This window comes from Salmo trutta, chromosome 21, assembly GCF_901001165.1.
Source record: "Salmo trutta chromosome 21, fSalTru1.1, whole genome shotgun sequence".
NCBI lineage: Eukaryota > Metazoa > Chordata > Actinopteri > Salmoniformes > Salmonidae > Salmo > Salmo trutta.
The window spans coordinates 10,424,879-10,452,179 of record NC_042977.1 but is presented as its reverse complement, the minus strand read 5'-3'; the positions used below and the strand labels follow the sequence as shown (position 1 = coordinate 10,452,179).

At 42.5% G+C, this 27,301-nt stretch overlaps 1 protein-coding gene across 2 annotated transcripts in view; it reads right to left on the bottom strand.

Annotated features, from left to right (window-relative positions):
• The window catches only part of LOC115156648 (TSC22 domain family protein 2), a 43,526-nt gene extending 20,282 nt beyond the window's left edge, over window positions 1–23,244 (bottom strand). For both annotated transcript variants that reach the window (XM_029704164.1, XM_029704165.1), the window contains exon 1: window positions 20,722–23,244. In XM_029704164.1, coding sequence (XP_029560024.1) covers window positions 20,722–22,574 — 1,853 coding nt within the window. In that variant the 5' untranslated portion in view covers window positions 22,575–23,244. The remainder of the gene's footprint in view (window positions 1–20,721) is intronic.
• Window positions 23,245–27,301: the final 4,057 nt, after the last annotated feature.

The window sequence follows — 27,301 nt, the reverse complement described above, 5'->3', positions numbered from 1 at the left end:
CATCTATCTCTGCAGCACTCCACCAATCAGGCTTTTATGGTAGAGTGGCCAAACGGAAGTCACTCCTTCCCTATGATGAAGCATGGTGGTGGCAGCATCATGCCGTTGGGATGTTTTCAGCGGCAGGGACCGGGAGACTAGTCAGGATCGAGGCAAAGATGAACGGAGCAAAGTACATAGAGATCCTTCATGTAAACCTGCTCCAGAGCGCTCAGGACTTCAGATTGGGGCGAAGATTCACCTTTCAACAGGACAACGATCCTAAGCACACAGCCAAGACAAAGCAGGAGTGGGTTCGGGACAAGTCTCTGAATGTCCTTGAGTGGCCCAACCAGAGCCTGGACTTGAACCAATCGAACATCTCTGGAGAGACCTGAAAATAGCTGTGCAGCGAAGCTCCCATCCAACCTGACATAGCTTGAGAGGATAGGCAGAAATGAATGGGACAAACTCCCCAAATACAGGTGTACCAAGCTTGTAGCGTCCTACTCGAGGCTGTAATCGCTGCCAAAAGTGCTTCAAAGTACTGAGTTAAGGGTCAGAATACTTATGGAAATGTGAAGTCAATTACATTTTTTAAATACATTTGCATATATTTCTAAAACCCTGTTTTTGCTTTGTCATTATGGGGTATTGTGTGTAGATTGATGAGGGAAAAAAACGATTTAACCCATTTTAGAATAAGGCTGTAACGTAACAAAATGTGGAAAAAGTCAAGGGGTCTGAATACTTTCCCGAATGCACTGTAGGTTCTGGGCTAACAAAGAACGCACACTGTTGAAGCTCCCAATTCACCTCTTTATTGACAACGTTTAGATCCGAAACGGATCTTCGTCAGTACCAATACACTTAAACCAATCCACTGCTTTAATCTTTTTTTTGTGGGGGGGTGAATGAGTGTACAGGCGAGAAGGGTTGCATGCACCCTGTCTTCCCATTTTCTAGTTAGTCAACAATCATTGAAGCCCACTTCTCAGATAAATAGCGATGTTGTTTGATTTTAGCTAGTTGGTTGTCATTGGTCAGATTCAGAGATTCAGATTAACTTTATTATCCCACCAGTGAGAAACTAAATTTGGTCATGTGCTTAAAAAGACGGTATATAAAACAAAACAGATACTATGCTCAGAATTACCGGTAATCAAGTATTATTATACGAGTGGTCCCAACGGGATCGTCTGTCACCTCAGATCATGGATGGAGTGATGAATCTTCAACAAGGGGCAAGCAAGGCAAGTTAAGCTAGCTAGCTACTTAAACACAATGCATTAGCTAAACTTTATAAGCCATCAGGCCTTCACTACCTGCATCTTCTTTGCATTGTTCAAGGTAGGCTATAGCCAGTGTTGTTGGAGTGACAGTACTATTGAAGACAAGCCGCTATAGCTAACGTTAGCCTAAATGTTTCACTGCCTTCACCAGTAATGGTATTTTTCATCCCTGTAACCCACAAAACAAGTTTGGTAGCTAACACGTTAATGTTAATTCATTGAAGGAGAGAGATAAGAGAGTGGTTTGAAGAGGAAAGAGCCCTTTTTTTGTGTGATTTAAAGACATTTGGGTCTCCATGACAACTTACTTTGTTGTGGACACAAATGATGACCGAGTAGTTTGTGTTTGTTAGAGATCTCTTTGGTTGTTTGTCAGAGAGAGAGAGAGGGAGTCAATAATCATGACTCTCGAAATGAATCATTAACATCAATATGAATTATATCCTTCTTGTCTACTGCCATCCGGGCCTTCAACAACACAAGGTCCAAAGGACAAGTGGGGAAAAAAGTTAGACAGCAACACATGACTACCACCAAAAACTGATGCTGGCACTAAGACCACAATCAAAGAGCTGTATAGGACATAAGCAAACAAGAAAATGCACATCCAGAGACGGCGTTTCTCGTGGTTGGTGATTTTAATGCAGGGAAACGGAAACCTGTTTTACCTCATTCTAACCAACTTCTCACCTGTGCAACTAGAGGCGACAAAACTCTATATTACTTTTACTCCACACACAGAAAGGCATACAAGGCCCTCCCTCACCCTCCCTTTTGCATCCTGCTTCCAAACAAAAACTCAAACAGGAAGTACCAGTGACGCTCAATACGGAAGTGGTCCGATGAAGCGGATGCTAATCTACAGGACTGTTTCGCTAGCACAGATAGGAATATGTTCCAGGATTTATCCGATAACATTAAAGAGTTTACCACATCAGTTATTGGCTTCATCAAGTAATTATTACAAGTCAAAACTTCTCTATAGCACAGAGAAATGCGCTGAATAATATTCATAAATGGCAAAAAATAAGATAAGAAATTCAGGAAATTTCACAACACATATTTAACCACTTTTTTAGGTCGGCACAAAACGACCTTTAAACTGGTACCGGTTCCTTCAGACGAGTCAAGTGACACTTGTAGGGATTGTACTTTTTTTTTTTTTTTTTAAAGATTACACCATCATGTTTGTGAGAATCTCCCTTTTCCACAGTGGGGTCACACATTAGTTTGTAGCCCAAACCATTCGGATGCTACAGATGTTTTCGTGATCTCATGGTCTGACAAATACCGCTCTAACGGCCACCTTTCAACACAGATGAGGAAGTGTGACATAGGCGGATTGAGACGCTGCCAATGCAAACATACAGATATCACTACTGTCGGACATTACACACTTTATTACAAAAGTTTGGAAAATACTCAACTTTAATTTAATTTGTCTTAATGGTTTTTAGTAGGATTAGGTTTGTTTGGTTCTCAATGGCAAGTAGGGATTTTTTTCCTAGCATGCGTGCATAATGTATGTATGTATAATGGTTTGTTCACATTTTGCATTCGATTATATTTATTGTTTCTTCCATCTCTCATTATTACCATGTTTTTTCGGGTTATTGAAAAACAACTTTGAGATTGAAAGCCTGTTAGATTCATTGTTTGATCATGAAATAATCAGGTAGGAGAAATCTAGCATGCATTAAAACTGAAAGTGGCTTAGTAGGCCAATTCATATCAAATGTGATCCGTTTCAAGAAACTAGGCGTATGTCGCACGTCACTGCTTCACAGGAGAGGCATTTGAACGTTATATTATTTTTTAGCAAAATACATTTTTCGGGGGGCAGAAATGCCTTATGGAACATCAACTTTTATGTGCCTCTTAAGGATCAAACCATTTTTTTCAATTTGCGCCTAAATTGAATTGCATTCAAAAAATGTAGATTTATTGCACTGCTTTGGTGAGACTCGGTCTACATTGTTCTCTTGCTTTATGTAAATATAACATGTATTGAAATAGGCTATAGCAAATAGGAATATAGGCAATTTACTCAATGTCAACCATGCACTGCCCTGCCTGTTCCAATTCTGATCGGAGTAATTGTTTGATATTGTGATTGTTTACTTGTCCATTCGGACAACTGAAATCTATATTCTGGTTGTCCAACTTTTTTCTTCTTTTTTTTGACAAGCCTTTATGTTGAGCCCTGGTATGGCAACTGCTGTGCATCTGACCGCAAGGCGTTACAGAGGATAGCGAGTACGGGCCAGTACTCACTGGGGCAAAAGCTCACTGCCATCCAGGACCTCTATACCAGGCGGTGTCGGAGGACTGCCCTAAATTTGTTTTTAGAAGACTCCAGCCACCCAAGCCATAGACTGTTCTCTCTGCTACAGCACAGCAAGCGGTACCAGTGCAGCAAGCATGGAACCAACAGCACCCTGAACAGCTTCTACCCCCAAGCCATAAGAATGCAAAACAAGACTGCTAAATAGCTAATTAAATGGCTACCTGCCTTGGCCTTATTTTGCACTGGACTCGGCGCACACACACATACAGTACTGACACCCCCACACTACATACGGCCACACAAACACACTACCGTTGAAGTCGGAAGTTTACATACACTTAGGTTGGAGTTATTAAAACTCGTTTTTCAACCACTCCACAAATTTCTTGTCAACAAACTATAGTTTTGGCAAGTTGGTTAGGACATCTACTTTGTGCATGACAAGTCATTTTTCCAACAATTGTTTAGACATTATTTCACTTATAATTCACTGTACCACAATTCCAGTGGGTCAGAAGTTTACATACACTAAGTTGACTGTGCCTTTACACAGCTTGGGAAAAAAACAGAAAATGATGTCATTGCTTTAGAAGCTTCTGATAGGCTAATTGACATAATTTGAGTCAATTGGAGGTGTGCCTGTGGATGTATTTCAAGGCCTACCTTCAAACTCAGTGTCTCTTTGCTTGACATCATGGGAAAATCAAAAGAAATCAGCCAAGACCTCAGAAAATAAAAATTGGAGACCACAAGTCTGGTTCATCCTTGGGAGCAATTTCCAAACGCTGAAGGTACAACGTTCATCTGTACAAACAATAGTATACAAGTACAAACACCATGGGACCAATAGCCGTCATACCACTCAGGAAGGAGACGCATTCTGTCTCCTAGAGATGAACGTACTTTGGTGCGAAAAGTGAAAATCAATCCCAGAACAGCAGCAAAAGACCTTGTGAAGGTGCTGGAGGAAACGGGTACAAAATGATCTATCCACAGTAAAACGAGTCCTATATCGACATAACCGGAAAGGCCGCTCAGCAAGGAAGAAGCCACTGCTCCAAAACCGCCATAAAAAAGCCAAACTACGGTTTGCAACTGCACATGGGGACAGAGATCGTACTTTTTGGAGAAATGTCCTCTGGTCTGATGAAACAAAAATAGAACTGTTTGGCCATAATGACCATCGTTATGTTTGGAGGAAAAAGGGGGAGACTTGCAAGGCGAAGAACGCCATTCCAACCGTGAAGCACAGGGATGGCAGCATCATGTTGTGTGGGTGCTTTGCTGCAGGGAGAACTGGCGCACTTCTCAAATATTTGATGGCATCACGAGGAAGTAAAATTATGTGGATATATTGAAGCAACATCTCAAGACATCAGTCAGGAAGTTAAAGCTTGGTCACAAATGGGTCTTCCAAATGGACAATGACCCCAAGCATACTTCCAAAGTTGCGGCAAAATGGCTTAAGGACAACAAAGTCAAGGTATTGGAGTGGTCATCACAAAGCCCTGACCTCAATCCTATAGAAAATGTGTGGGCGTGTGTGAGCAAGGAGGCCTACAAACCTGACTCAGTTACACCAGCTCTGTTAGGAGGAATGGGCTAAAATTCACCCAACTTCTTGTGGGAAGCTTATGGAAGGCTACCTGAAACATTTGACCCAAGTTAAACAATTTAAAGGCAATGCTACCAAATACTAATTGAGTGTATGTAAACTTCTGACCCACTGGGAATGTGATGAAAGAAATAAAAGCTGAAAGAAATAATTCTCTACTATTATTCTGACATTTCACATTCTTAAAATAAAAGGGGTGATCCTAACTGACCTAAGACAGGGAACTGTTGCTGGGACTAAATGTCAGGAATTGTGAAAAACTGAGTTTAAATGTAGTGGCTAAGGTGTACGTAAACGTCCGACTCCAACTGTACTTTGTATTCCTCATTTACTCAAGTGTTTCCATTATTTTGGCAGTTACCTGATCACTTAAACACTGCTCACCTAAATACTGTGCATAAATAGCCCTTTGTTACGTACAGTAACAGTACTTCCCCATGAAGGAACTGTTTAACCAGTCTATTATTGGCAGCGAAGCGCTGACATGCCTTCCTCTCCAAACAATGGAGGGCCTCTGTACCTGGAGCAGAGTTGATGACTGAGGAAGAACCTAAAGACGAGGACAGGCAGAGTGGGTCCGCGGAGAACAATGCACCTTTCTTTAGAATAGCATTAAAAAGGCAGATGGGACTTAAAACACAAGCAGTTAAAGGGAGTTCAAAGCAGTGCAAAAGATTACCGGTGGTAGGCTAATTCTGTTCACCTGTTTTAGCCAAAAGAGCCCCCTGCCTGCTGAATGGTAACAAAGTAAAGCGTATGGGGTTGGATGTAGGCTTATGCCTTCCTGTACAGGTAACTGACAAAATAAAGGAAACGCCCACATAAAGTGTCTTGATAGGGCGTTGGGCCACCACAAACTGCCAGAACAGCGTCACTGCGCCTCGACAGGCAAGATTCTACAAGTGTCTGGAAAAATTCCATCATTTGGTGTTTGTTTGACGGTGGTGGAAAACGCTGTCCCAGGCACCGCTCCAGAATCTCCCATAAGTGTTTAACTGGGTTGAGATCTGGTGACAGACACGCACACACACTTTAAACCCCATTTGCTCCCGTGACCCTCCTTTTTTAAGTCACTGAGATCTCTTCTAGCCATGTTAGCAAAAATAAAGGGCAACTGGGTATTTTTATTCATGGCCTTCTGCATGATGGGATGTTAATTGCTTAATTAACTCAGGAGCCACACCTGTGTGGAAGCACCTGCTTTCAATATACTTAGTATCCATCATTTACCTAACTGTTACCTATATTTTGTCAGTTACCTGTACATTGCTACTCATTTACAGGAATGTCCCCAGAGCTGTTGCCAGAGAATGACATTTTTATTTCTCTACTATAAACCACCTCATTTTAGAGAATTTGGCAGTACTTCAAACCAAAACTCCAGGCCGGGACTTCCACACTTCTTCAACTGCGGGATCCTCTGAGACCAGCCACCCAGACAGCTGATGCAACTGTGGGCTTGAACAACCAAATAATTTCTACACAAACTGTCAGAAACCGTCTCAGGGAAGCTTATCTGCGCGTTTGTCCTTCTCACCAGGGTCATGACCCGACTGCAGTTCGGTGTCGCAACCAACTTCAGTGAGCAAATGCTCACCTTCAATGGTCACTGGCTCACTGGAGAAGTGTGCGCTTTATGGATGAATCCCTGTTTCAACTGTATCAGGTATATGGTAGACAGTATGTATGGTGTTGTACGGGCGTGCGGTTTGCTGATGTCAATGTTGTGAACAGAGTGCCCCATGGTGGGGTTGTTACGGGCAGGCATAAGTTACGAAAAACAAACAATTGCTTTTTTTTTTTTTTAAATCGATGGCAATTTAAATGCAGAGACATCTCGTGACAAGATCCTGACGCCCATTGTCGTGCTATTCATCCGTCGCCATCACCTCACGTTTCAGCATGATAATGCACGGCCATCAAAGATTTTCAGCTTCACGGAAGCTGAAAATGTCCCAGTTCTTCCAAGGCCTGCATACTCAGAAATGTTTGGGATGCTCTGGATCAACGAGTACGACAGCATGTTCCAGTTCCCAGTCATGTGAAATCCATTAGATTACAGCATAATGAATTCGCTTCAATTGACTGACTTCCTTATCTGAACCTCTGTAAAAATCGTTGAAATTTTTACATGTTGCATGTATATTTTTGTAAAGCATCAAAATTGTAAGCGAAAAGTTCTGAGCCTCATCGCTTTAAAAAAATGTTTTAAATATATGTAGCCTAGGCATACTGGCTGTATGAATTTGGTATCCATTGTCCCACAACTGTCCCAGAGTTTGTTTGGAATAGGCCATTTTTCCTCAACCAACTGACCAATAGAATAGATGAACTTTTCTACTATGGGGGATAGTAGATTGACATAGTTTATATAGTGTCCAACCTATAACACATAGGCTAGTGATTTTGCTGTTTGTTACTTATCTTGTTGGCTGAGGAAAAGTAAAAATGTGAACAGTTGTTCGCATAGTAATTCGGTGAGGACACATGTCGTTGCATCCTCGAGTTACAATGTACTGTTAAGATGAATTACCATAATCTACGTGCGATTTCTGTTATTCTGAGCACTGTGGGTAGACACCCAAATCAAGTTACGCACCCAAAGCATACAGATCCAGTAAATTTCTCAAATGTCCGGTCATTTACATAACGGAAACCATGGTCGGGACAGTGATCATACCCCTCTTCTCACTCTCTGGTGATCAAAACAGGAAACAGCAGGACACCCTAGGCCGATCGCTGTCACACAGACACACAGGAAATCCACAAGACTTCCCTTAACGCGACTGTTCTAGTCAAAAAGTGAATCCCCCACCCCCCCCCCCCCATCTTCCCCCACCTCCTTGTCCACCTACACATACTGGCTCATTTCAGTGTCAATCACTCCTTCACTTCTACTACTACTGCAACAGAGGACGTTCCCAGTGGCTGCTGGCACGAAAGACACAAGAGGTGGAACAGACGCAAAGTTGGTCAGGTCTCGACAGCCAGTGCCCCAGTGTGGTTTTGATTCCGGACAAGTGGCGGTGGGTGACAATGACGAATTTCGATGTTTGAGGCAGATGTTGATAAGGAGAGAGAAAAAAAAATACATGTCAGATAGTGTAGTGAATGACGTCCGACACACCACGTTGACGGGGCCTTATCTGTAGAATGGCGGCACGGTGGAAAGACCACTTCGCTGCCTGATAGCAGCAGCCCTATCATGAGACCCCCACTTGAATCATTTGGAGAGAGAGTTTTCATTCTCACGAGCCTGGGACAAGCGGCTGCTTGCTTCACTCACAACAGCTAAAAGAAGATAGTCAGTCACTTTGTTGCAAGGCGTGAATCATTGCCGTTTTAAACACAGCAACTTACAAATGGCAAAACTGAGAAACTGAGTGGCCTATACGTTCAAACGCACTACTAAATAACTTTTTAAAAGGCTAAGAGGCAAGTTAAGCTCATGAATCAACAAAGGGCAGAACCAGAGCCTTCAAAACGGCAAAAGCCTGTGCTGCAAAAACACACTAAACAACTTTCTGAAAAAGCTTATAAGGCAAGTCACAGCCAATCTGTAAACAGCCCCACCCAACTACCTCATCCCCAGATTACTACTTACCCTCTTGCTCTTTTGCACCCCAGTAGCTCTACTTGCACATCATCATCTGCACATCTATCACTCCAGTATTAATGCTAAATTGTAATTCACCTCTATGGCCTATTTATTGCCTAACCTCCCTACATTTGCACACATTGTATATAGATTTTTCTATTGTGTTATTGACTGTACGTTTTTTTTATCCCATGTGTAACTGTTGTTTTTGGTCGCACTGCTTTGCTTTATCTTGGCCAGGTCGCAGTTGTAAATGAGAAGTTGTTCTCAACTGGCCAACCTGGTTAACCTGTTGGGGCTAGGGGGCAGTATTTGCACGGCCGGATAAAAAACGTACCCGATTTAATCTGGTTACTACTCCTGCCCAGAAACTAGAATATGCATATAATTAGTAGATTTGGATAGAAAACACTAACGTTTCTAAAACTGTTTGAATGGTGTCTGTGAGTATAACAAAACTCATATGGCAGGCCAAAACCTGAGAAGATTCCATGCAGGAAGTGCCCTGTCTGACAATTTGTTGTCCTTCTAGGTTATCTCCATCAAAAATACAGCATCTCTGCTGTAACGTGACATTTTCTAAGGCTACCATTGGCTCTCAGAAGGCACCAGAAAGTGGAATGAGAGCTCTGCAGTCTCTGGGCTAAGTACAGCAGCTCTGTTTCTTACTGGCCTGCCTGGGGACAGTGACACTGGAGATGCGCGTTCATGTGAATTCTCCATTTTGTGCTTTCAGTCTTTGAACGAATACAACGTCGCCCGGTTGGAATATTATCGCTATTTTACTAGAAAAATCGCATGCAAATTTATTTTAAACAGCGTTTGACATGCTTCGAAGTACGGTAATGGAATATTTTGAAATGTTTTGTCACAAAATGCGCCCGCGCGTCACCCTTCGGATAGTTACCTGAACAAAACGGCGCTATTTCAATATAACTATGGATTATTTCGAACCAAAACAACATTTGTTGTTGAAGTAGAAGTTTTGGGAGTGCATTCTGACGAAGAACAGCAAAGGTAATCCAATTTTTCTTATAGTAAATCTGAGTTTCTTGTGGGCCAAACTTGGTGGGTGTCAAATTATCTACTCAGAATATTGCAAAATGTGCTTTCACCAAAAAGCTATTTTAAAATCGGACACCGCGATTGCATAAAGGAGTTCTGTATCTATAATTCTTAAAATAATTGTTATATATTTTCTGAACATTAATCGTGAGTAATTAAGTAAATTCACCGGAAGTTTGCGGTGTGTATGCTAGTTGCTAGTTCTGAACATCACATGCTAATGTAAAAAGCTGTTTTTTGATATAAATATGAACTTGATTGAACAAAACATGCATGTATCGTATAACATAATGTCCTAGGAGTGTCATCTGATGAAGATCAAAGGTTAGTGCTGCATTTAGCTGTGTTTTTGGTTTTTGTGACATATATGCTTGCTTGAAAAATGGCAGTGTGGTTATTTCTGACTATGTACTCTCCTAACAATCTAATGTTTTGCTTTCGCTGTAAAGCCTTTTTGAAATCGGACAGTGTGGTTAGATTAACGAGAGTCTTATCTTTCAAATGGTGTAAAACAGTCCTATGTTTGAGAACTTTGAATTATGACATTGTGGTTTTAAATTTGGCGCTCTGATGTGTCACTGGCTGTTGAATAGTGCGGGACAATTTTGTCCCACCTACCCTAGAGAGGTTAAATAAAGGTGAAATAATATTTATTTTTTAAATGTATTTTTAAGTTAGGCTTGCAAAAAAAAAAAAAAAAAAAGGGCTAAACTAGGTATCTAGGCCATATGTTACCGAACCCAAAATGCCTGCGCTGCTGCATAGGATGCCTGGTCTATATTTGTCTATAAAACCTGTATATGGAAATGATCAACAGAGCCAAGCCATTTTACCATTTCCTCTCACGCTTGCCAACCCAGGCAAGCGCTCAGCTCAGGAACTGAAAGTTTTAGCGTATGAAAAGGAAGTGTGAGTGACACCGCTCAACCAAATCTGTACAGATTAACATATGCACTAAGATTCTGTGAAAAGTTAGTCTAAACTGCATATCTACACTAAAGGACTGTTTTCAGTCAAGGTTTAGTATCTGTAACTTAAGGCTCCTATGTCAGACTAGGGTTAGGGTTGTTCCATGTCATTTCAGCAAGCCATGACACCCACCATCTCAGATGGATCTGAAATCATTTCTGTAGTTAGAAACCGATAAGATTAGCATTCCTACAACATTATTTTGTTGAAACAATTTGACCTGAGAAATTGAGCTAATTGATTGCACCCCAAAAAAATTGGCCATTTTAAATTCATAGGATTCTTATAATATTCAATAAATATAGTATCGAACATAAAATTTGGACCAAACTTTTTTTCTAACAATAAGACATGAGGAATCCAAAGAGACTCTCCCTCCCCCACCCTAACAATGACTATACAGTATCAATTCCCCCCCTCCCATGACATGTAAGCAGTTTATGGACAAGGTATAACACCAACCTGTTTACCTGGCCACTGTTTCAAATGCTAACTTTTTAGCATTTGTGGCACAAAGTCAATGCAAGTCAATGGTACCTATATTAGCATTTGAGCGTCATATCCACATCTTTAAGTAACATCATTGAGTTACACAATAAATGTGATACTTCAGGATGATTTGGACATGAAGCGTGAAAATGCCAACATACTGTAGGTACCGTCGACTTGCATAGGATTTGTGCCACAAATGAAACAGTGGCCAACAAAACCAACACATGGATTGCGGTCATATCTTGTCTGTTTACAGGGTAAGGAAACCAATACGTCATTTTGTATTTTGGGGGAACTGACATTGAGGGGGGTATATAAAAAATAAAATAAACCTGGAACAGCACCATCTAGTGTTCAGAAACTGGTAATATCAGGATGTAGGATTGGACCTAGCAACTTCAATGCCTAATTTCTCTGGACAGGGGAAAAAAAAAAGAAAATCCTTAAATTCACTGGGAATACATTACAATACTCTGAACCGCAGTGCCATACTACTTGTCAGACATAGCGAACTGAGAATCGTTGTTGGGGTGGGAGGTTTTTGACAATTTAATCTCCCTGTGGCTCAGTTGGTAGAGCATGGTGTTTGCAACGCCAGCATGGTGTGTGCAACGCCAGGGTTGTGGGTTCGATTCCCACGGGGGGCCAGTATGAAATTATAATTTTTTTTAAATGCATGAAATGAAATGTATGGATTCACTACTGTAAGTCGCTCTTGATAAGAGCGTCTGCTAAATGACTAAAATGTAAAATGTTCTTTGGATTCCTCACTCATTGCTAGGTACTATATTTATTGAATATTATATGAATCCTATAAATAAAAAATGACCAATTTGGGTGCAATCAATTAGCTTAATTTCTCAGATCAAAATATATTTCAGGAACGGTAATTTGATCCGTTTCTAAAAAGAAACAATTATTGAACAATCTGAGATGGTGGGTGTCAAAATCGACTTGTTCTTTGAGGTGGACCGAACCACTAGCCTATCCTTCCTGGATATTAACAGTTAATCTGTTAGCCGGCGAAAAATAACATTTACCGGTCATGCTTATCTGTCTGTTAATTTGCACAATTTAGTGGAATTGAAATTGGGCCGTGTATTTTTGTTAGTCCTCGTGCGTCTTATTTAAATCACACACACGCACTCAGAACCAAGTTTGGAGTGGAATATCATGGACAGCAAAAGCTGCTGCTCCTCAAACAGCTGGTTGCTGCTGGTGTGAAACAATTCTTATAAGCCCAATCATTGCGCAACAATTCTAAAAACAGTTAAAAAAAAAAGAAAAAAAAAAGGATGCCAACTTTATTGCTACTATTTTTAAATCAACTACTAATTGAAGTGTGTCCTCCATTCGCCATTCGAGTGCATAGGCAATCCAGTAGGCAGACCATCAACGAGTTACCCACCACCTCGCAATCTGAGCTGGAGGCATTTTGAAAACATATACTTAAAATTGTTTTAAACCTGGACATTTTAACTCATGAGGCATGTCTTACCTTGCTTCCAAGTAGCCTAGCCAAAAGCCAACATTAGAAAACGGAGGAAACTATTTTATATAGACTTCCTATTATGCCATTGAAACCGGAATCTCTCCTCCTCTATTGGTTTTCATATTAACTTTATTTTGTTGTCCAGAAGCTAATAGTCATATTAGCAACCCACCGTAGTTGTATCTTTAGATTTTCCCTCTAAATTTCTGAGATTTTAATCTCTGTGTCTTTAGAACTGTGTTTTCCCACAAATTGTATTTTGGCAAATTATTTAAAATGAAGTTTTACATGAGCTGCTTCATTACAGGAGTTGCATGTTCAATAAAATAGCATTTTGGCTGTGAAACGTAGGCGTCTATAGTTGCATGTTTCAATTAAGCTCTTAATGAAAAATTCCATGTATGCATGCATAGTATTTTCTGTTGGTCAAGTCATTTTGCCATTTGAAACAAATTGAACCATTTGTTAACCGGTTAATGAGGGTCAGTTACTTTACATCAAAATTGACCAAAATTTGCATCCCTTCTTCCAAGATGTCATACTTATGTTTGTAGGCCAATCTTATCCCCAAACTTTTCTCCTGTATCAAATGTATACATATCATACATCCTAACCACAGTATTTGAGAAATCCACTTGGCTTGACTTACCTCCCCCCCAAAAAAAACACCCAGCAGCAACCACTTCCAGAAGCATTGCACCAACTCCTGGCCCATCTTCCCAGAACATTTTCCTAAGGGGAGGGGGGGTCTACTACGTGAATATCATCAGGCAGCTATGGTGAGAAACATGTTGGTTCCTGGGGCAAAAACCCTTTGCTATACTGGAGCACGAGTACAGGACAATACAAGGCTGTCCAAAAAAAAGTGAACAATTATTTGAGGCCCGGCATCGTCGCTGGGCCGCGGGTGTGAAAGACTCAGCAGGCTACTGGCATTACACATCTGGCTAGATGACTACAGTAGCTCTGTTGGCATATCGATAAAAGTTCACTTTGACACCTTTTGGAAACAGAAGATGCTTTACAGGAATGACGGAGTCCATCCAAATCATTTTGGCTCCTGTCCTAGTATTTAAAGGTTGCATTGAGACTTATCAGTGACCCAAGCCCTGCTCAGATAATCCCTACCATTTTGTCGCCGAGTTGTTGTAGTGCTGTTGTTGCATATGTACATTGTCCCAGGGGTGTTGGCAGTCATAATGTAAATAACCTAATTTACATCCAGACAACTCCCCTGAATGCCTCGGTCAACCCTACAGCTATTGTATGCGGTAATCGTGAGCCTATGAGCTTGAGTTATACTGTCACCACTGAGGCTGTTTGACCTAGAAGGAAGTCCACTATGTGCAGTTCACCCTGCACTATCAGCTCAAACATAAATATCAGTGTCATGTCTACTTCTGATAAGCCTCCCAGTAAAGCAATAAAAACATGTGCTAAAAATAGCCCACATTAACATGTAGCCTAGGAAACAAGGTTCATGAAATCGATAACTTGCTAGAAGATAACGTTCATATACGGACTATCTCTGAAACTCACTTAGATAATACCGTCGATGATACAGTGGTAGCAATACATGGTTTCAACATCTTCAGAAGAGACAGGAATGCCAATCGTGGAGGAGTTGCTGTTTATGTTCAGAGTCTTATTCCTGTAATGCTTTGAGGATTTCATGCCAAATGCTGTTTAAGTAATATGGGTACAGGTTCACCTGTCCCACCTAAAGCCCATTCTTGTGGGAAGCTGCTATAGACCAAGTGCCAACAGTCAGTATCAGGGTAATGTGTGTGAAATGCTTGATATCAACAGGTGACCCAAATATTACCTGGCTTTCATCAAGCTGCCCACTCAGGAAAAAGCTTTAAAACTGTAGCCTGGTTCAGGTTATCAGTCAACCTACTAGGGTATTTACAACCACCACTGGAATTAATGGAATCCTCTCCAACATAATCCAGTTAGAGTCAGGCATTCCCCAGGGCAGCAGTCTAGGCCCCTTTTTTAAATCTTTACTAATGACCTACTACTGGCTCTGAGTAAAACCTGTATCTACTGTAAATCTTGCAATGAATAATGTAGAAATTATGCAAGTTGAAGAGACTGAACTCCTTGGATTGTAAACTGTCATGGTCAAACATATTGATGCAACAGTAGCTAAGATGGGGAGAGGTTTGTCCATAATAAAGTGCTTCTCTGCTTTCTTAACATAGCTATCACCAAGGCAGGTCCTACCTGCTCTAGTTGTCGCACCTGGACTACTGTCCTGTCGTGTTATCAGATGCCACAAAAGAGGGACTTAGGAAAATTGCAATTGGCCCAGAAAAGGGCAGCATGGCTGGCCCTTAAATGTACATGAGAGCTAACAATATATTCATCTCTCCTGGCTCAAAGTACATGAAAGATTGATTTCATCACTACTTGTATTTGTGAGAAGTATTGACATGGTGAATGTACTGAGCTGTCTGTTTAAACTATTAGCCCACAGCTCAAAAACACATGCATACCCCACAAGACATGACACCAGAGGTCTCTTCACAGTGCCAAAGTTGATCCGCTTTAATATTGCAGATAGATTGTAGCCTCCATCAAAACACACTGCATTCGTATTTAGACCCCTTCCCTTTGTTACGTTACAGCCTCATTTCAAAATGTATTCAATAAATGTTTATCCTCAATCGACACAATACCCCATAATGACAAAGCAAAAACAAGTTTAGAAACCATGGAAATCTGCTCCAGACTGCTCAGGACCTCAAACCGGGGTTCACCTTCCAACAGGACAATGACCCTAAGCAGAAAGCCAAGACAACGCAGGAGTGGCTTCGGGACAAGTCTCTGAATGTCCTTGAGTGGCCGAGCCAGAGCCTGGGCTTGAACATCTCTGGAGATACCTGAAAAAAGCTGTGCAGTGACACTCTCCATCCAACCGGACAAAGCTTGAGAGGTTCTGCAGAGAAGAACTGGAGGAACTCCCCAAAAACAGGTGTGCTAAGCTTGTAGCATCATACACAAAACGACTCAAGGCTGTAATCACTGCCAAAGGTGCTTTAACAAAGTACTGAGTAATGGGTCTGAATACTTAAGTAAATGTTATAGTTCTTCATTTAATACAATTTGCAAAAATGTCTAAAAACCTGTTTTTGGAACATCATTATGGGGTATTGTGTGTAGATTGAGGGAAAAAAACTATTTATTCCATTTTTGAATAAGGCTGTAAATGTTGAAAAAGTCAAGGAGTCTGAAAACACTGTACACTGTCCCATCCCTGCCGCTGAAAAACATCCCAGCATGCTTCACCGTTGGGATGGTGTCAGCAAAATGGATGCGGAGGACGTGAAAAAGAAACTTGAAAACTGGGAAATATTTACTAGGTGCAGGAGGGAAAGTCAGATGTGTGGAATACATTTGATTTAGTTGTAGAAACTACTGGAGATAAAGAAAAAGGAGGAAGGTAAGGAGCAAGCGCTGTGTGCATATTGTGTGCAAAACAGGTTAGATTACAATTTCTTTAAAAAAATATATTTTTAATTGGGGACCGTTTGGAACAATGTAAAGACTAAATTATAAAACTACCAGAGTTTAAAAATGTGTGTTGTAAAGCCTTTATTACAGACTAAAAACAGTAGCATGCATTTGTTAATGCAATTGCCAACATGGAACAGTTTATTTATTGTTTATGCTAATTATTCTAGGGTCCCTTCATAATTTCATTTAAAAAGTAAAATGCTTGAGTACATTTCATGAATGACTTGTATACTGTGTGATAATATTGATACAGTAGCCGATATATTGACATTTAGGCCTAAGTAACGGTATTAAGACTAAACAGGATGCACTCTTAAGGCCTACAGCTCGATGGTGGTTATACAAGGCTACTATACTAACCCTACTAATGACATTTGAGATTCAAAGTAGCCACCCTTTGCCTTGATAACAGCTTTGCACACTCTTGGCATTCTCTCAACCAGCTTCATGAGGTAGTCACCTGGAATGCATTTCAATTTGCAAGTGTGCCTTGTTAAAAGTCCATTACTTTACGACATGAAGGTCAGTCAATTCTTAACATTTCAAGAACTTTGAAAGTTTCTTCAAGTGCAGTCGCAAAAACCATCAAGCGCTATGATTAAACTGACTCATGAGGACCGCCACAGGAAAGGAAGACCCAGAGTTACCTCTGCTACAGAGGATAAGTTCATTAAAATGTTACAAGCCTCAGAAATTGCAGCCCAAATAAATGCTTCACAGAGTTCAATTAACAGACATCTCAACATCAACTGTTCAGAGGAGACTGCGTGAATCAGGCCTTCATGGTCAAATTGCAAAGAAACCACTACTACAGGACACCAATAAGAAGAGACTTGCTTGTCCATGAAACACGAGCAATGGACATTAGACCGGTGAAAATCTGTCCTTTGCTCTGATGAGTCCAAATTTGAGATTTTTGGTTGGTGGTGGTTTGCTGGTGACACCGTCTGTGATTTATTTAGAATTCAAGGCACACTTAACCAGCATGGCTACCACAGCATTCTGCAGTGATATGCCATCCCATCTGGTTTGCGCTTAGTGGGACTATCATTTGTTTTTCAACAGGACAATGACCCAACACACATCCAGGCTGTGTAAGGGCTATTTGACCAAGAAGGAGAGTGATGGAGTGCTGCATCAGATGACCTGGCCTCCACAATCCACCGACCTCAATACAATTGAGATGGTTTGGGATAAGTTGGACCGCAGAGTGAAAGGAAAAACAGCCAACAAGTGCTTAGCATTTGTGAGAACTCCTTCAAGACTGTTGTAAAAGCATTCCTCATGAAGCTGGTTGAGAGAATGCCAAGAGTGTGCAGAGCTGCCATCAAGGCAAAGGGTGGCTACTTTCAATAATCTATTTTTTGTTACATGATTCAATATGTTATTTCATAGTTTGTGTCTTCACTATTATTCTACAATGTAGAAAATAGGAAAAATAAGGAAAAACCCTTGAATGGGTAGGTATCCAAACTTTTGACTTGTACTGTATATGGATGACTTAAAGTCAGGCACATTTAACAGTTTGGCTATTGATTAGACCTAATTAAGTCGGGGTTTCCCCTCTCCTCACTTTTCTTAGACAATTAAGGCAAGGGCTGTTTTCCTGTCTCCTAATTCTACTGCTGCCTCCTCCGCATTGTTCTCAACAACAATATGCTGGTTAACTTCGCTATTATGCACATAGCAACATGGAAAAGGCACCAATTCAACAGCGCACTGGCGTTTCAGAACCATGGACAGCGACGGCTCTAAAGGCAGGAGAATGCGCGTTATAAAATTATATTTTTATTAGCTGCACCATTGTTCTTACATAACATATACAATTTCAGTAACACAAAAGTGACATCCCCACAGCCTCCGCAATGGATTAGTCCACTCACAGGTGCGAATCAGACAGGTATCGTGTGCACCATGAATTTTTTTGTGACTGGTCAACTAGAGAAATCTAGGTCGACCAACATCATATCAACTACACAATCGACCAGTCATTAATTTTTTTTTTTTTAAATAAAAATGGGGTCAGTCCTAGTTGCACGCCCCTGATCAGACAAAAAAATTTAAAAAAAAAAAAAAAAATGTAAATCACTCTTTACTTTCAATATAAAAACTCCGGTCAAAAGGTTTAAAAATGCAGATGATGGTCTGCGTTTTGAAAATGCTGATTTCTTAACTCTAAAATTGACCCATTTGCATCGTGACATATTTCATTATGCTTCAAGTCATCCTCATGGAGTCTTGTCCCGCTACTGAACGGACAAGTGTTTGCAATGCAAGATGGAGGAGAGCAGCTCTCTCGGCTGAGATCGCATGTATTTTGGGAGATTAGAAAATATGAACATTTCATTCATGCCAGGATAAATACTGTTTCAGGTGATAATAAAACAAGTTGTTTAATTACTTTTTCCTCAACTTGTTTCTCAAACTGTATAGCAAGTCAAGCTAGCTTGAACTGTAGAGCAGCTAACTAGCTAGCTAGCTAAAAGACATGCTAGGTTGAAGATACCATTGTAGCTTGAGTGCAATTGGGGGAGAAGGGTCTTGGTCAGGGAGGTGACCAAGAACCCGATGGTGACTGACAGAGCTCCTCTGTGGAGATGGGAGAACCTTCCAGAAGGACAACCATCTCTGCAGCACTCCACCCATCAGGCCTTATGGTAGAACGGCCAGACGGAAGCCACTCTTCAGTAAAAGGCACGTGACAGCTCCCTTGGGGTTTGCCAAAAGGCCCCCAAAGGACTCTCAGACCATGAGAAACAACACTCTCTGGTCTGACAAAACCAAGATTGAACTCTTTGGCCTTAATGCCAAGTGTCACGTCTGGGAAAAAACGGTGAAGCATGGTGGTGGCAGCATCATGCTTTGGGGATGTTTTTCAGCGGCAGGGACTGAGAGACTAGTCTGGATCGAGGGAAAGATGAACGGAGCAAAGTACGGAGAGACCCTTGCTGAAAACCTGTTCCAGTGTTCAGTACCTCAGACTTGTGCGAAGGTTCACCTTCCAACAGGACAATGACCCTAAGCACACAGCCAAGACAATGCAGGAGTGGCCCAGCCAGAGCCCGGACTTGAACCCGATCGAACATCTTTGGAGAGACCTGAAAATAGCTGTGCAGCGACGGTCCCCATCCAACCTGACAGAGCTTGAGAGGATCTGCAGAGAAGAACGGGAGAAACTCCCCAAATACAGGTGTACCAAGCTTGTAGCGTCATGCCCAAGTAGACTTGAGGCTGTAATCATTGCCAAAGGTGATCAACAAAGTACTGAGTAAAGGGTCTGAATACTTAGGTAAATGTGATATTTACGTTTCTAAAAACCTATTTTTGCTTTGTCATTATGGGGTATTGTGTGTAGATTGAGGAGGAAAAAAATGATAATACATTTTTGAATAATGCTGTAACGTAACAAAATGTGGAAAAAGTCAAGGGGTCTGAATACTTTCCAAATGCACTGTGTGTCCAGGGAGCTGGCTGCCACATAATTTCAAACACAGACCCTCCCCCATGTGAACACACACACACTTATAGCTCCCACACCCCCTGCACTTTATAAAACCACTCCACAGCTGCAATGTTTTTCCACACTGATATAAAAACCTGCCAATTGTACTGCTTACAGAGAGAAACCGTACCAAAATAATTTATACCTCAACCAAGGAGATTGAGCTATTGATTCCCTATAGCTAATCAAATCAAATTTTATTTGTGACATAAATACAACGGGTGTAGTAGAAATGCTTGCCTACGAGCCCTTCCCAACAATGCGGTTTAAAAATAAACTAGTGACACGTGGAATACAATTAAATGCACAAGAATGGAGATGTATACAGGGAGTACCAGTACCAGATCAATGTGCAGAGGTCAAGTATTAGAGACAGATATGAAGGCAAGGTAAAGTGACTAGGCATCAGGATAGATAAGACTAAAATAAAGAACAGAGTAGCAGCAGCAAATGAGTGTGCGTGCGTGTAATGTGTGCATTTGTGTTGTCGGTATATGTAGTGTATTTGAATGTGTGTGGGTTTTGTGTGGGAGTGTCAATGTAGTGTGTGTGAGTGAGTGTGTGTATATATAGTCTATTGAGCTTTCATAAGGGCAGTGCCAGATGGAGAGTCAGTAAAGATAGTTTGGGTACCATTAATTGACTATTTAGCAGTCTTATGGCTTGGGGGTAGAAGCTGTCTCAAAGCCTGTTGGTCTGTTTGCCGGATGGTGAAAGAGTGAACAGTCTATGGTTTGGGTGACTGGAGTCTTTGGCAAGTTTAGGCTACGCCTAAGTCATGTATCTGAATGGCTCTGCCCCTGACAGTCCATAGTATGTGGCCTGACAGCATTTAGTTGACTTTCTAGCTAGGTTATTCCCTTCTATGGTGAACTGTAACAGGGTGAACGATGGTGGTGGGGTCTTACCTGTCCTCGTCCCAGTCCATTTGTATGGGTATTCCAAACAGGCTGTTCACAGAGGGGTTGTCGGACTGATGCAGGCCCTCTGGGGTCTTCATCAGGTTTTTCTCAGCGATGGCGGGAGGCTGGGCCGCTGCGAGGCCCTCCACTTTCCTACCGCCCTCCTCCACCTGGTCAAACCCGGCAGCCAGGAGGCCCTGCACCCCCCCGCCATTGCGGGCCATGGGGGCCTGTTGCCCGGGCAACAAGGCGGCGGTCAGGTTTGACATGGTGGCAGGGACTGCTGCAGCGGTGTTGGAGGCACTGGGCACAGTGGTGGGCATGCCGGCGATGCTGGTGTCCACGGTTACGACGGCGGTAGGCACGTTTTGGGCACTAGGGGGCATGGAGTGGAGCCCGAGGGGCTGAGGTATCCCTGTGGGGGCGTACTGACCCACAGGCTGCTGCAGAGTAGAGGCTCTGCCCAGCAGCATGGAGGCCCCAACACCTCCAATACCTGCACCCATCAAGCATGGAGCTGGCTGACTAAGGGGTAAAGGGACTCCTCCCCCCGCCGCTGCCAAATCCCCTACCTGGCCCTGCATCGGCGCCCCGGTGGTGGGAGTCATGACCGGCGACGGGCCCTGACCCATAGGTTGTCCCACAGAGAGGCTAGTCACGGAAAGGGTCTGGCCAGCTGAGGCCACTGCCTCCATGACAGGTTGGTGGTGTTGGTAGTAGTCCGCCTGGTTCTGGGGCAGGCCTGGGGGTTGGTTGGATAGATGGTGTCCCAGTGGAAGATGCTGTAGCATGGGTTGCTGCTGCTGGAGAGGGTAGGCCAGCGGCTGGGTCTGGGCTGCCGGGGGCACGCTATGAGATTTCTGTATGTGGATGCCAGTTTGAGGCAGACCGTTGAACCCCACAAGGAGGTTCTGGGGGGCAGCGGGTTGGATAGTGCCCAGAGCTGGCTGCTGAACTGAGACAGCCATGGGTTTGTTGGTGGGGAAAGCGTTGGATGTGGCTGTTCCAGGCTGCCCCATGTTGTAGTTTTGGTGGCGGAGCTGCTGTAGCAGTGTGTCCACTGCGTGAATGTGCGAGGCACTAAGTGCAGCAGCATCCACTATAGAGTCTAGGCCCTGGCCTGAGAGAGTCGCCGGTGCAACCGCCGAACCACCTGTCAACCCCAGCCCGCTGTCCCTGTCGGCGCTGGGGTCCAACGCATTGGCATGCCTAATGTTATCCGCAGTCCTGTTAACCACTGTGTTACCCTCCGAGTCTTTCTCATAGAACTCTGTGCAAGTCCATCGGCCCCTTCTGAAGGGCTCTCCAGTACCATGATCAAGTTTGATGACCCTGAAACGCGAACTGCAACTTGTTGTGGACGTCGTAGAAGTAGGGGTTGAACTAGTCACTACTGGCTGGGATGTGCTCACTGACACGTTGGTAGCCACCCCACTGGTCACTGGGGCAGGCTGTTGCATGAGCCTGGACTGAGCGATACTAGGGAGGCCGCTTGAGGAACCAGTTCCCAGAGTTTGCTGGCTAACATGAGAGCCTGCCACTCCCACCTTTCGAATAGCAAAACCCTCATTTGGGGGACCCGACATTGCAGATAGCTGCCCAACTTGAGGTATAACGCCAGGTGCCTCTTGCTCCCCTACATGGTTTAGGGTTTCCTCAGATGAACTTCGATCACATACCTCCGGCTCATAGTCAGCCCGGGACATGTCGAATATTTCCGAAGACACGTCTTCAGTCCGTGATTCGTCTGGGTCGTCCAGGCTCTCTGTGTCATCCGTGGCACTGCTGGCCGCCACCTGAGCCTGTGTCACACTTGTGATCTGAAAACAGCTCTTCTTTTTAGCCGGCATTTTAGACATTTTGAGAGCCTGCGTTTACAACTTCCAGTCTAAATATCCTGCATCAAACGCGAGTGTGCTAGTATCAGCTGACAAATGGCTATCTGAAACAGCGTATTTGCATCGATTTCAGTTATTCTATTATCAAGATGAGTTTGTCATCCTACCTCCTCTCGTCTCCTGTTGCATTTTACGAGTTCATAACATTGAAGACCGACCCTCTCAATTCAAGCAATGCGGCGTTTGCCAATAGAAGTAGCTAGCAATTAAATAACTGATCCAAAGCTTTGATCCGTCCGAACCGGCCTGCCCAGTAAGTAATGTCCCGACTCCGTAGTTGTCAGATGGCCGCTGTCGCAGATAGAGCTCCCCAGCTGCAGGAGCTACTTTAGTCTGAGGCGGGCCCGTACCCCTCCACTCCACTCAAAGAGCTAACGTTGGCTTGCTAGCTAGCTAGCTTGCTAGCTACAACACTCCTCTACGTTGGGACAAGTATGTAAGACATCATGCGGATCAAGTCTACTCTCCCCTCTTGACTTGCGAATTAAAAATTATTCAATACTAACACTGGTTTAAAAAGTAATTGAAACACATTTCCAAGAATACACTGTCACTATTTCCCACTTCATGGAACTGACATTCCAAACAGCGCCTACCTTACTCTTGTCAAGAAGATGGCTAGCCAGTTATATCAGAGAGGAAGAGGCAAAGCGAGAGGGTTTACTCCGCCCAAAATCTGTCCACGAAAATAAGACTACCAATGATAAATTGTTGTAAGGAAGTCTATGACAAGTATCGAATTTGGTCCAAAAATATTTTATTGCTTATTTGATCGAATACACGTTTCGTAATTGTTTGATTGTCACGAATGCACTGATATAAGTAGACGCACATGGGATTTCAGCAACTTAGAAAAACAACTTTATATCGGAGTTGTGACCGTTGTTCACACGCGTATTTGCCCTCTTATTCTCTTTCCGCCTGCCTTCCATCTTCATGGACATGTATTTCCATTGTTAAAGCAGTCACTCGACTATCTTGTCAATATAATAGAAAATATTTGGTTACGTACTGCATCGTGTGAAGCAAACGCAACCATATTTACGTACATAATGATTGAGAATTTCATTTCTCTCGATATATATATATTTGCTACACTTTTAGACCATTTGTCTTATTTATTTGTAGACCACTTTTATTATTTGAAAGGCGTTTATACATTGCATGTTGTATGTTTCTCTCAAGATCTCTCAATGTAAGACATTTGAAATGTTTAAAATGTTAACATGTTAAACTTGTTTGCTATTTGTATTACTCACTTGGCTGATATCACAATTTTTGGGGGGGAGGGGGACTGCACCCCTTACTATCCGTTCCCCTCAAGGGATTGGTGAAGAACACTATTGAAGGGAGCAGGAGCAATCCAAACTAAAACTCTGCCATGGACCCCTGGTGGAAGGTTTGTATCTTTGGACCCCTGGTGGCCAATGTATACAAATCTTAAAATATTCAGTCAGTTCAATGAACTATAGACGGCTGTGAATCCCTCGAAAATACACTATATATACAAAAGTATGTGGACACCCCTTCAAATTAGTGGATTTGGCTATTCCAGCCACACCGTTGCTGACAGGTGTACAAAATTTTGCAAACTGCCATGCAATCTCCATAGACAAACATTGGCAGTAGAATGCCCTTACTGAAGAGCTCAGTGACTTTCAACGTGGCACCGTCATAGAATGCCACCTTTCCAACAAGTCAGTCCATCAAATCTCTGCCCTGCTTGAGCTGCCCCGGTCAACTGTAAGTGCATAAAAGCCTAAGATCACCATGCGCAATGCCAAATGTCGGCTGGAATGGTGTATAGCTAGCCGCCATTGGAATCTTTAGCAGAGGAAAACCGTTCTCTGGCGTGATGAATCACGCTTCACCATCTGGCAGTCCGACGGACTAATATGGGTTTGGCGGATGCCAGGAGAACACTACCTGCACGAATGCATAATGCCAACTGTAAAGTTTGGTGGAAGAGAAATAATGGTTGTTTTTAATGGGGCTTTTTTTGTGTTTCGGGCTAGGCCCCTTAGTTCCACTGTTAAAGCGGCAAAGGGGGGACCAACTCCATATTAATGGCCATGATTTTGGAATGAGATGTTCGACGAGCAGGTGTCCACATACTTTTGGTCATGTAGTGTAGTTTGCATTAGGATCTAGCAAGTTAGAACCTGTGCCTAACGATATTTAGGTTTGACATTGTTCATAGTATAACTGCCTTAAGTTACAGGGGCATTCCAAGCACATCATGATGATTTTTGTTTTAGTAGTTTGAGATGTTTGGATTGGTCCTACCCAGCTTCTTCAAAATTATGTACTTTTCATTTATTTCTGCTCTAATGTCACCATGAGATCTCATTTTCCAGGTGGGCTGTAATAATGTATTTCTGTAGATGCTTATTTACTGAATCAGCTCATGGTAACTTTCTTTGCTTTGGGCCATAGCAGCAATATGCAACGTCTTATGACTACAATTCTCTGATCACCAGACTTGGTGGTACCTGTATCCTTTACAAATTGGTCATAGTGCTGTATCAAAGCATTTTAGGCACTTTATGAACAGCCTCCACTGAAAAACCCATGATTCAGTTCTTATATTTGAAAAAGAAAACACTGCGTAACCCTGCATAGTCTGCGTAACATCGCTGACATATTTCTGGTGTTGCATTGGCTAGTTACATAGATAGATCATGTGTTCTTTGTCACCAGAGGAACATAAAAGCATTACATATCAAAGGGAATATGTGGTTAGGAATATGTATATGATGGACTTAGCAGTTTAGTTAAATACACAAATCCCAATTTACATCCATATAGCACAAAGGGAATGTTCTTTACAAATTTCCTAGAAACTTGTCATGTTTTATATAATTGGGCATTTTAAAGGTAAAACTTTGCATACATTTTACATAAACTCAGCCAAAAAAGAAAATTCCCTTTTTCAGGACCCTGTCTTTCAAAATCATTCGTATAAATCCAAATAACTTCACAGATCTTCATTGTAAAGGGTTTAAACATTGTTTCCCATGCTTGTTCAATGAACCATAAACAATGAATGAACATGCACCTGTGGAACGGTCATTAAGACACTAACAGCTTACAGACGGTAGGCAATTAAGGTCACAGTTATGAAAACTTAGGACACTAAAGAGGCCTTTCTACTGACTCTGAAAAACACCAAAATAGAGATGCCCAGGGTCCCTGTTCATCTGCGTGAATGTGGCTTAGGCATGCTGCAAGGAGGCATGAGGACGGCAGATGTGGCCAGGGCAATAATTTGCAATGTCCGTACTGTGAGACACCTAAGACAGGGCTACAGGGAAACAGGACGGACAGCTGATCGCCCTCGCAGTGGCAGACCACGTGTAACAACACCTGTACAGGATCGGTACATCCGAACATCACACCTGCGTGACAGGTACAGGGTGGCAACAACAACTGCCCGAGTTACACCAGGAATGCACAATCCCTCCATCAGTGCTCAGACTGTCCACAATAGGCTGAGAGAGGCTGGACTGAGGGCTTGTAGGCCTGTTGTAAGGCAGGTCCTCACCAGACATCACCGGCAACAACGTCGCCTATGGGCACAAACCCACCGTCGCTGGACCAGACAGGACTGGCAAAAAGTGCTCTTCACTGACAAGTCACGGTTTTGTCTCACCAGGGGTGATGGTCGGATTCGCGTTTATCGTCGAAGGAATGAGCGTTACACCGAGGCCTGTACTCTGGAGCAGGATCGATTTGGAGGTGGAGGGTCCGTCATAGTCTGGAGCGGTGTGTCACAGCATCATCAGACTGAGCTTGTTGTCATTGCAGGAAATTAATTTGGTCATACCAGTGTGACGTAATAATTGTTAATAATCTGACGTTCAGTGTGGGAAGGCCTTGAGAGACCATATCTTTCAATGATGCAACTTGAAATAAGTGCCATTTAAAGGTGCTACATTTAAAGGTGCCCCTAGCTTCCACATAGGAATTGCAACAGCACTAGGATGCACTCAAAACAAATCTCCCCCCTCCGCGCATCCTATTTCCATATAACATTTGGAGATTCGCTGAGCCTTTTCCCTTCGGTTTAGGTCCACCAGCTTGAAACAGCTGTAAAAACTGTATTTTTATTATGAAAAAATATATTTCATAGCGATTTAGATGGTACAATGATTCTCTACACTATTCAGTGCTTGTTTTCTCACATAAACAGTGTAGAATTTAAGCAACCAGGAAATTACGATATCTACATTGGCCACTTGACCCGATTTACGTTAAATAACACAGCCACAAAGTCAAAACATAATATAATGGCGCTGGAGGGAATAGCAGCTGTTTTATGGGTTCCTGACCAATTGTGCTATTATGTGTTTTTTTTGCGCTGATCTTAACTGTTCTTGTATATAATGTTTCCTCCATCATTCCTATAACTGACAATAACTTTGAGACATCAGAACAGAGATCACTAACCTCAATTTGGATGAGGATTTCTACTTCAATGAGTCTGAGTCGATTGACATTCTGCTCATCCTGGACCAGGCCCAAATCCGCAACACTTGAAGAAGAAAGAGGCAGCGTTATCGAGACCGGGGTGCAGAATAACTGACGAAACTAAGTCGACGAGTGGATAACGCACATCTACCAACCTTCATTCTATTGGCGAACGTGCAATCACTTGAGAATAAAATGGACGAGCTCCATTCATGACT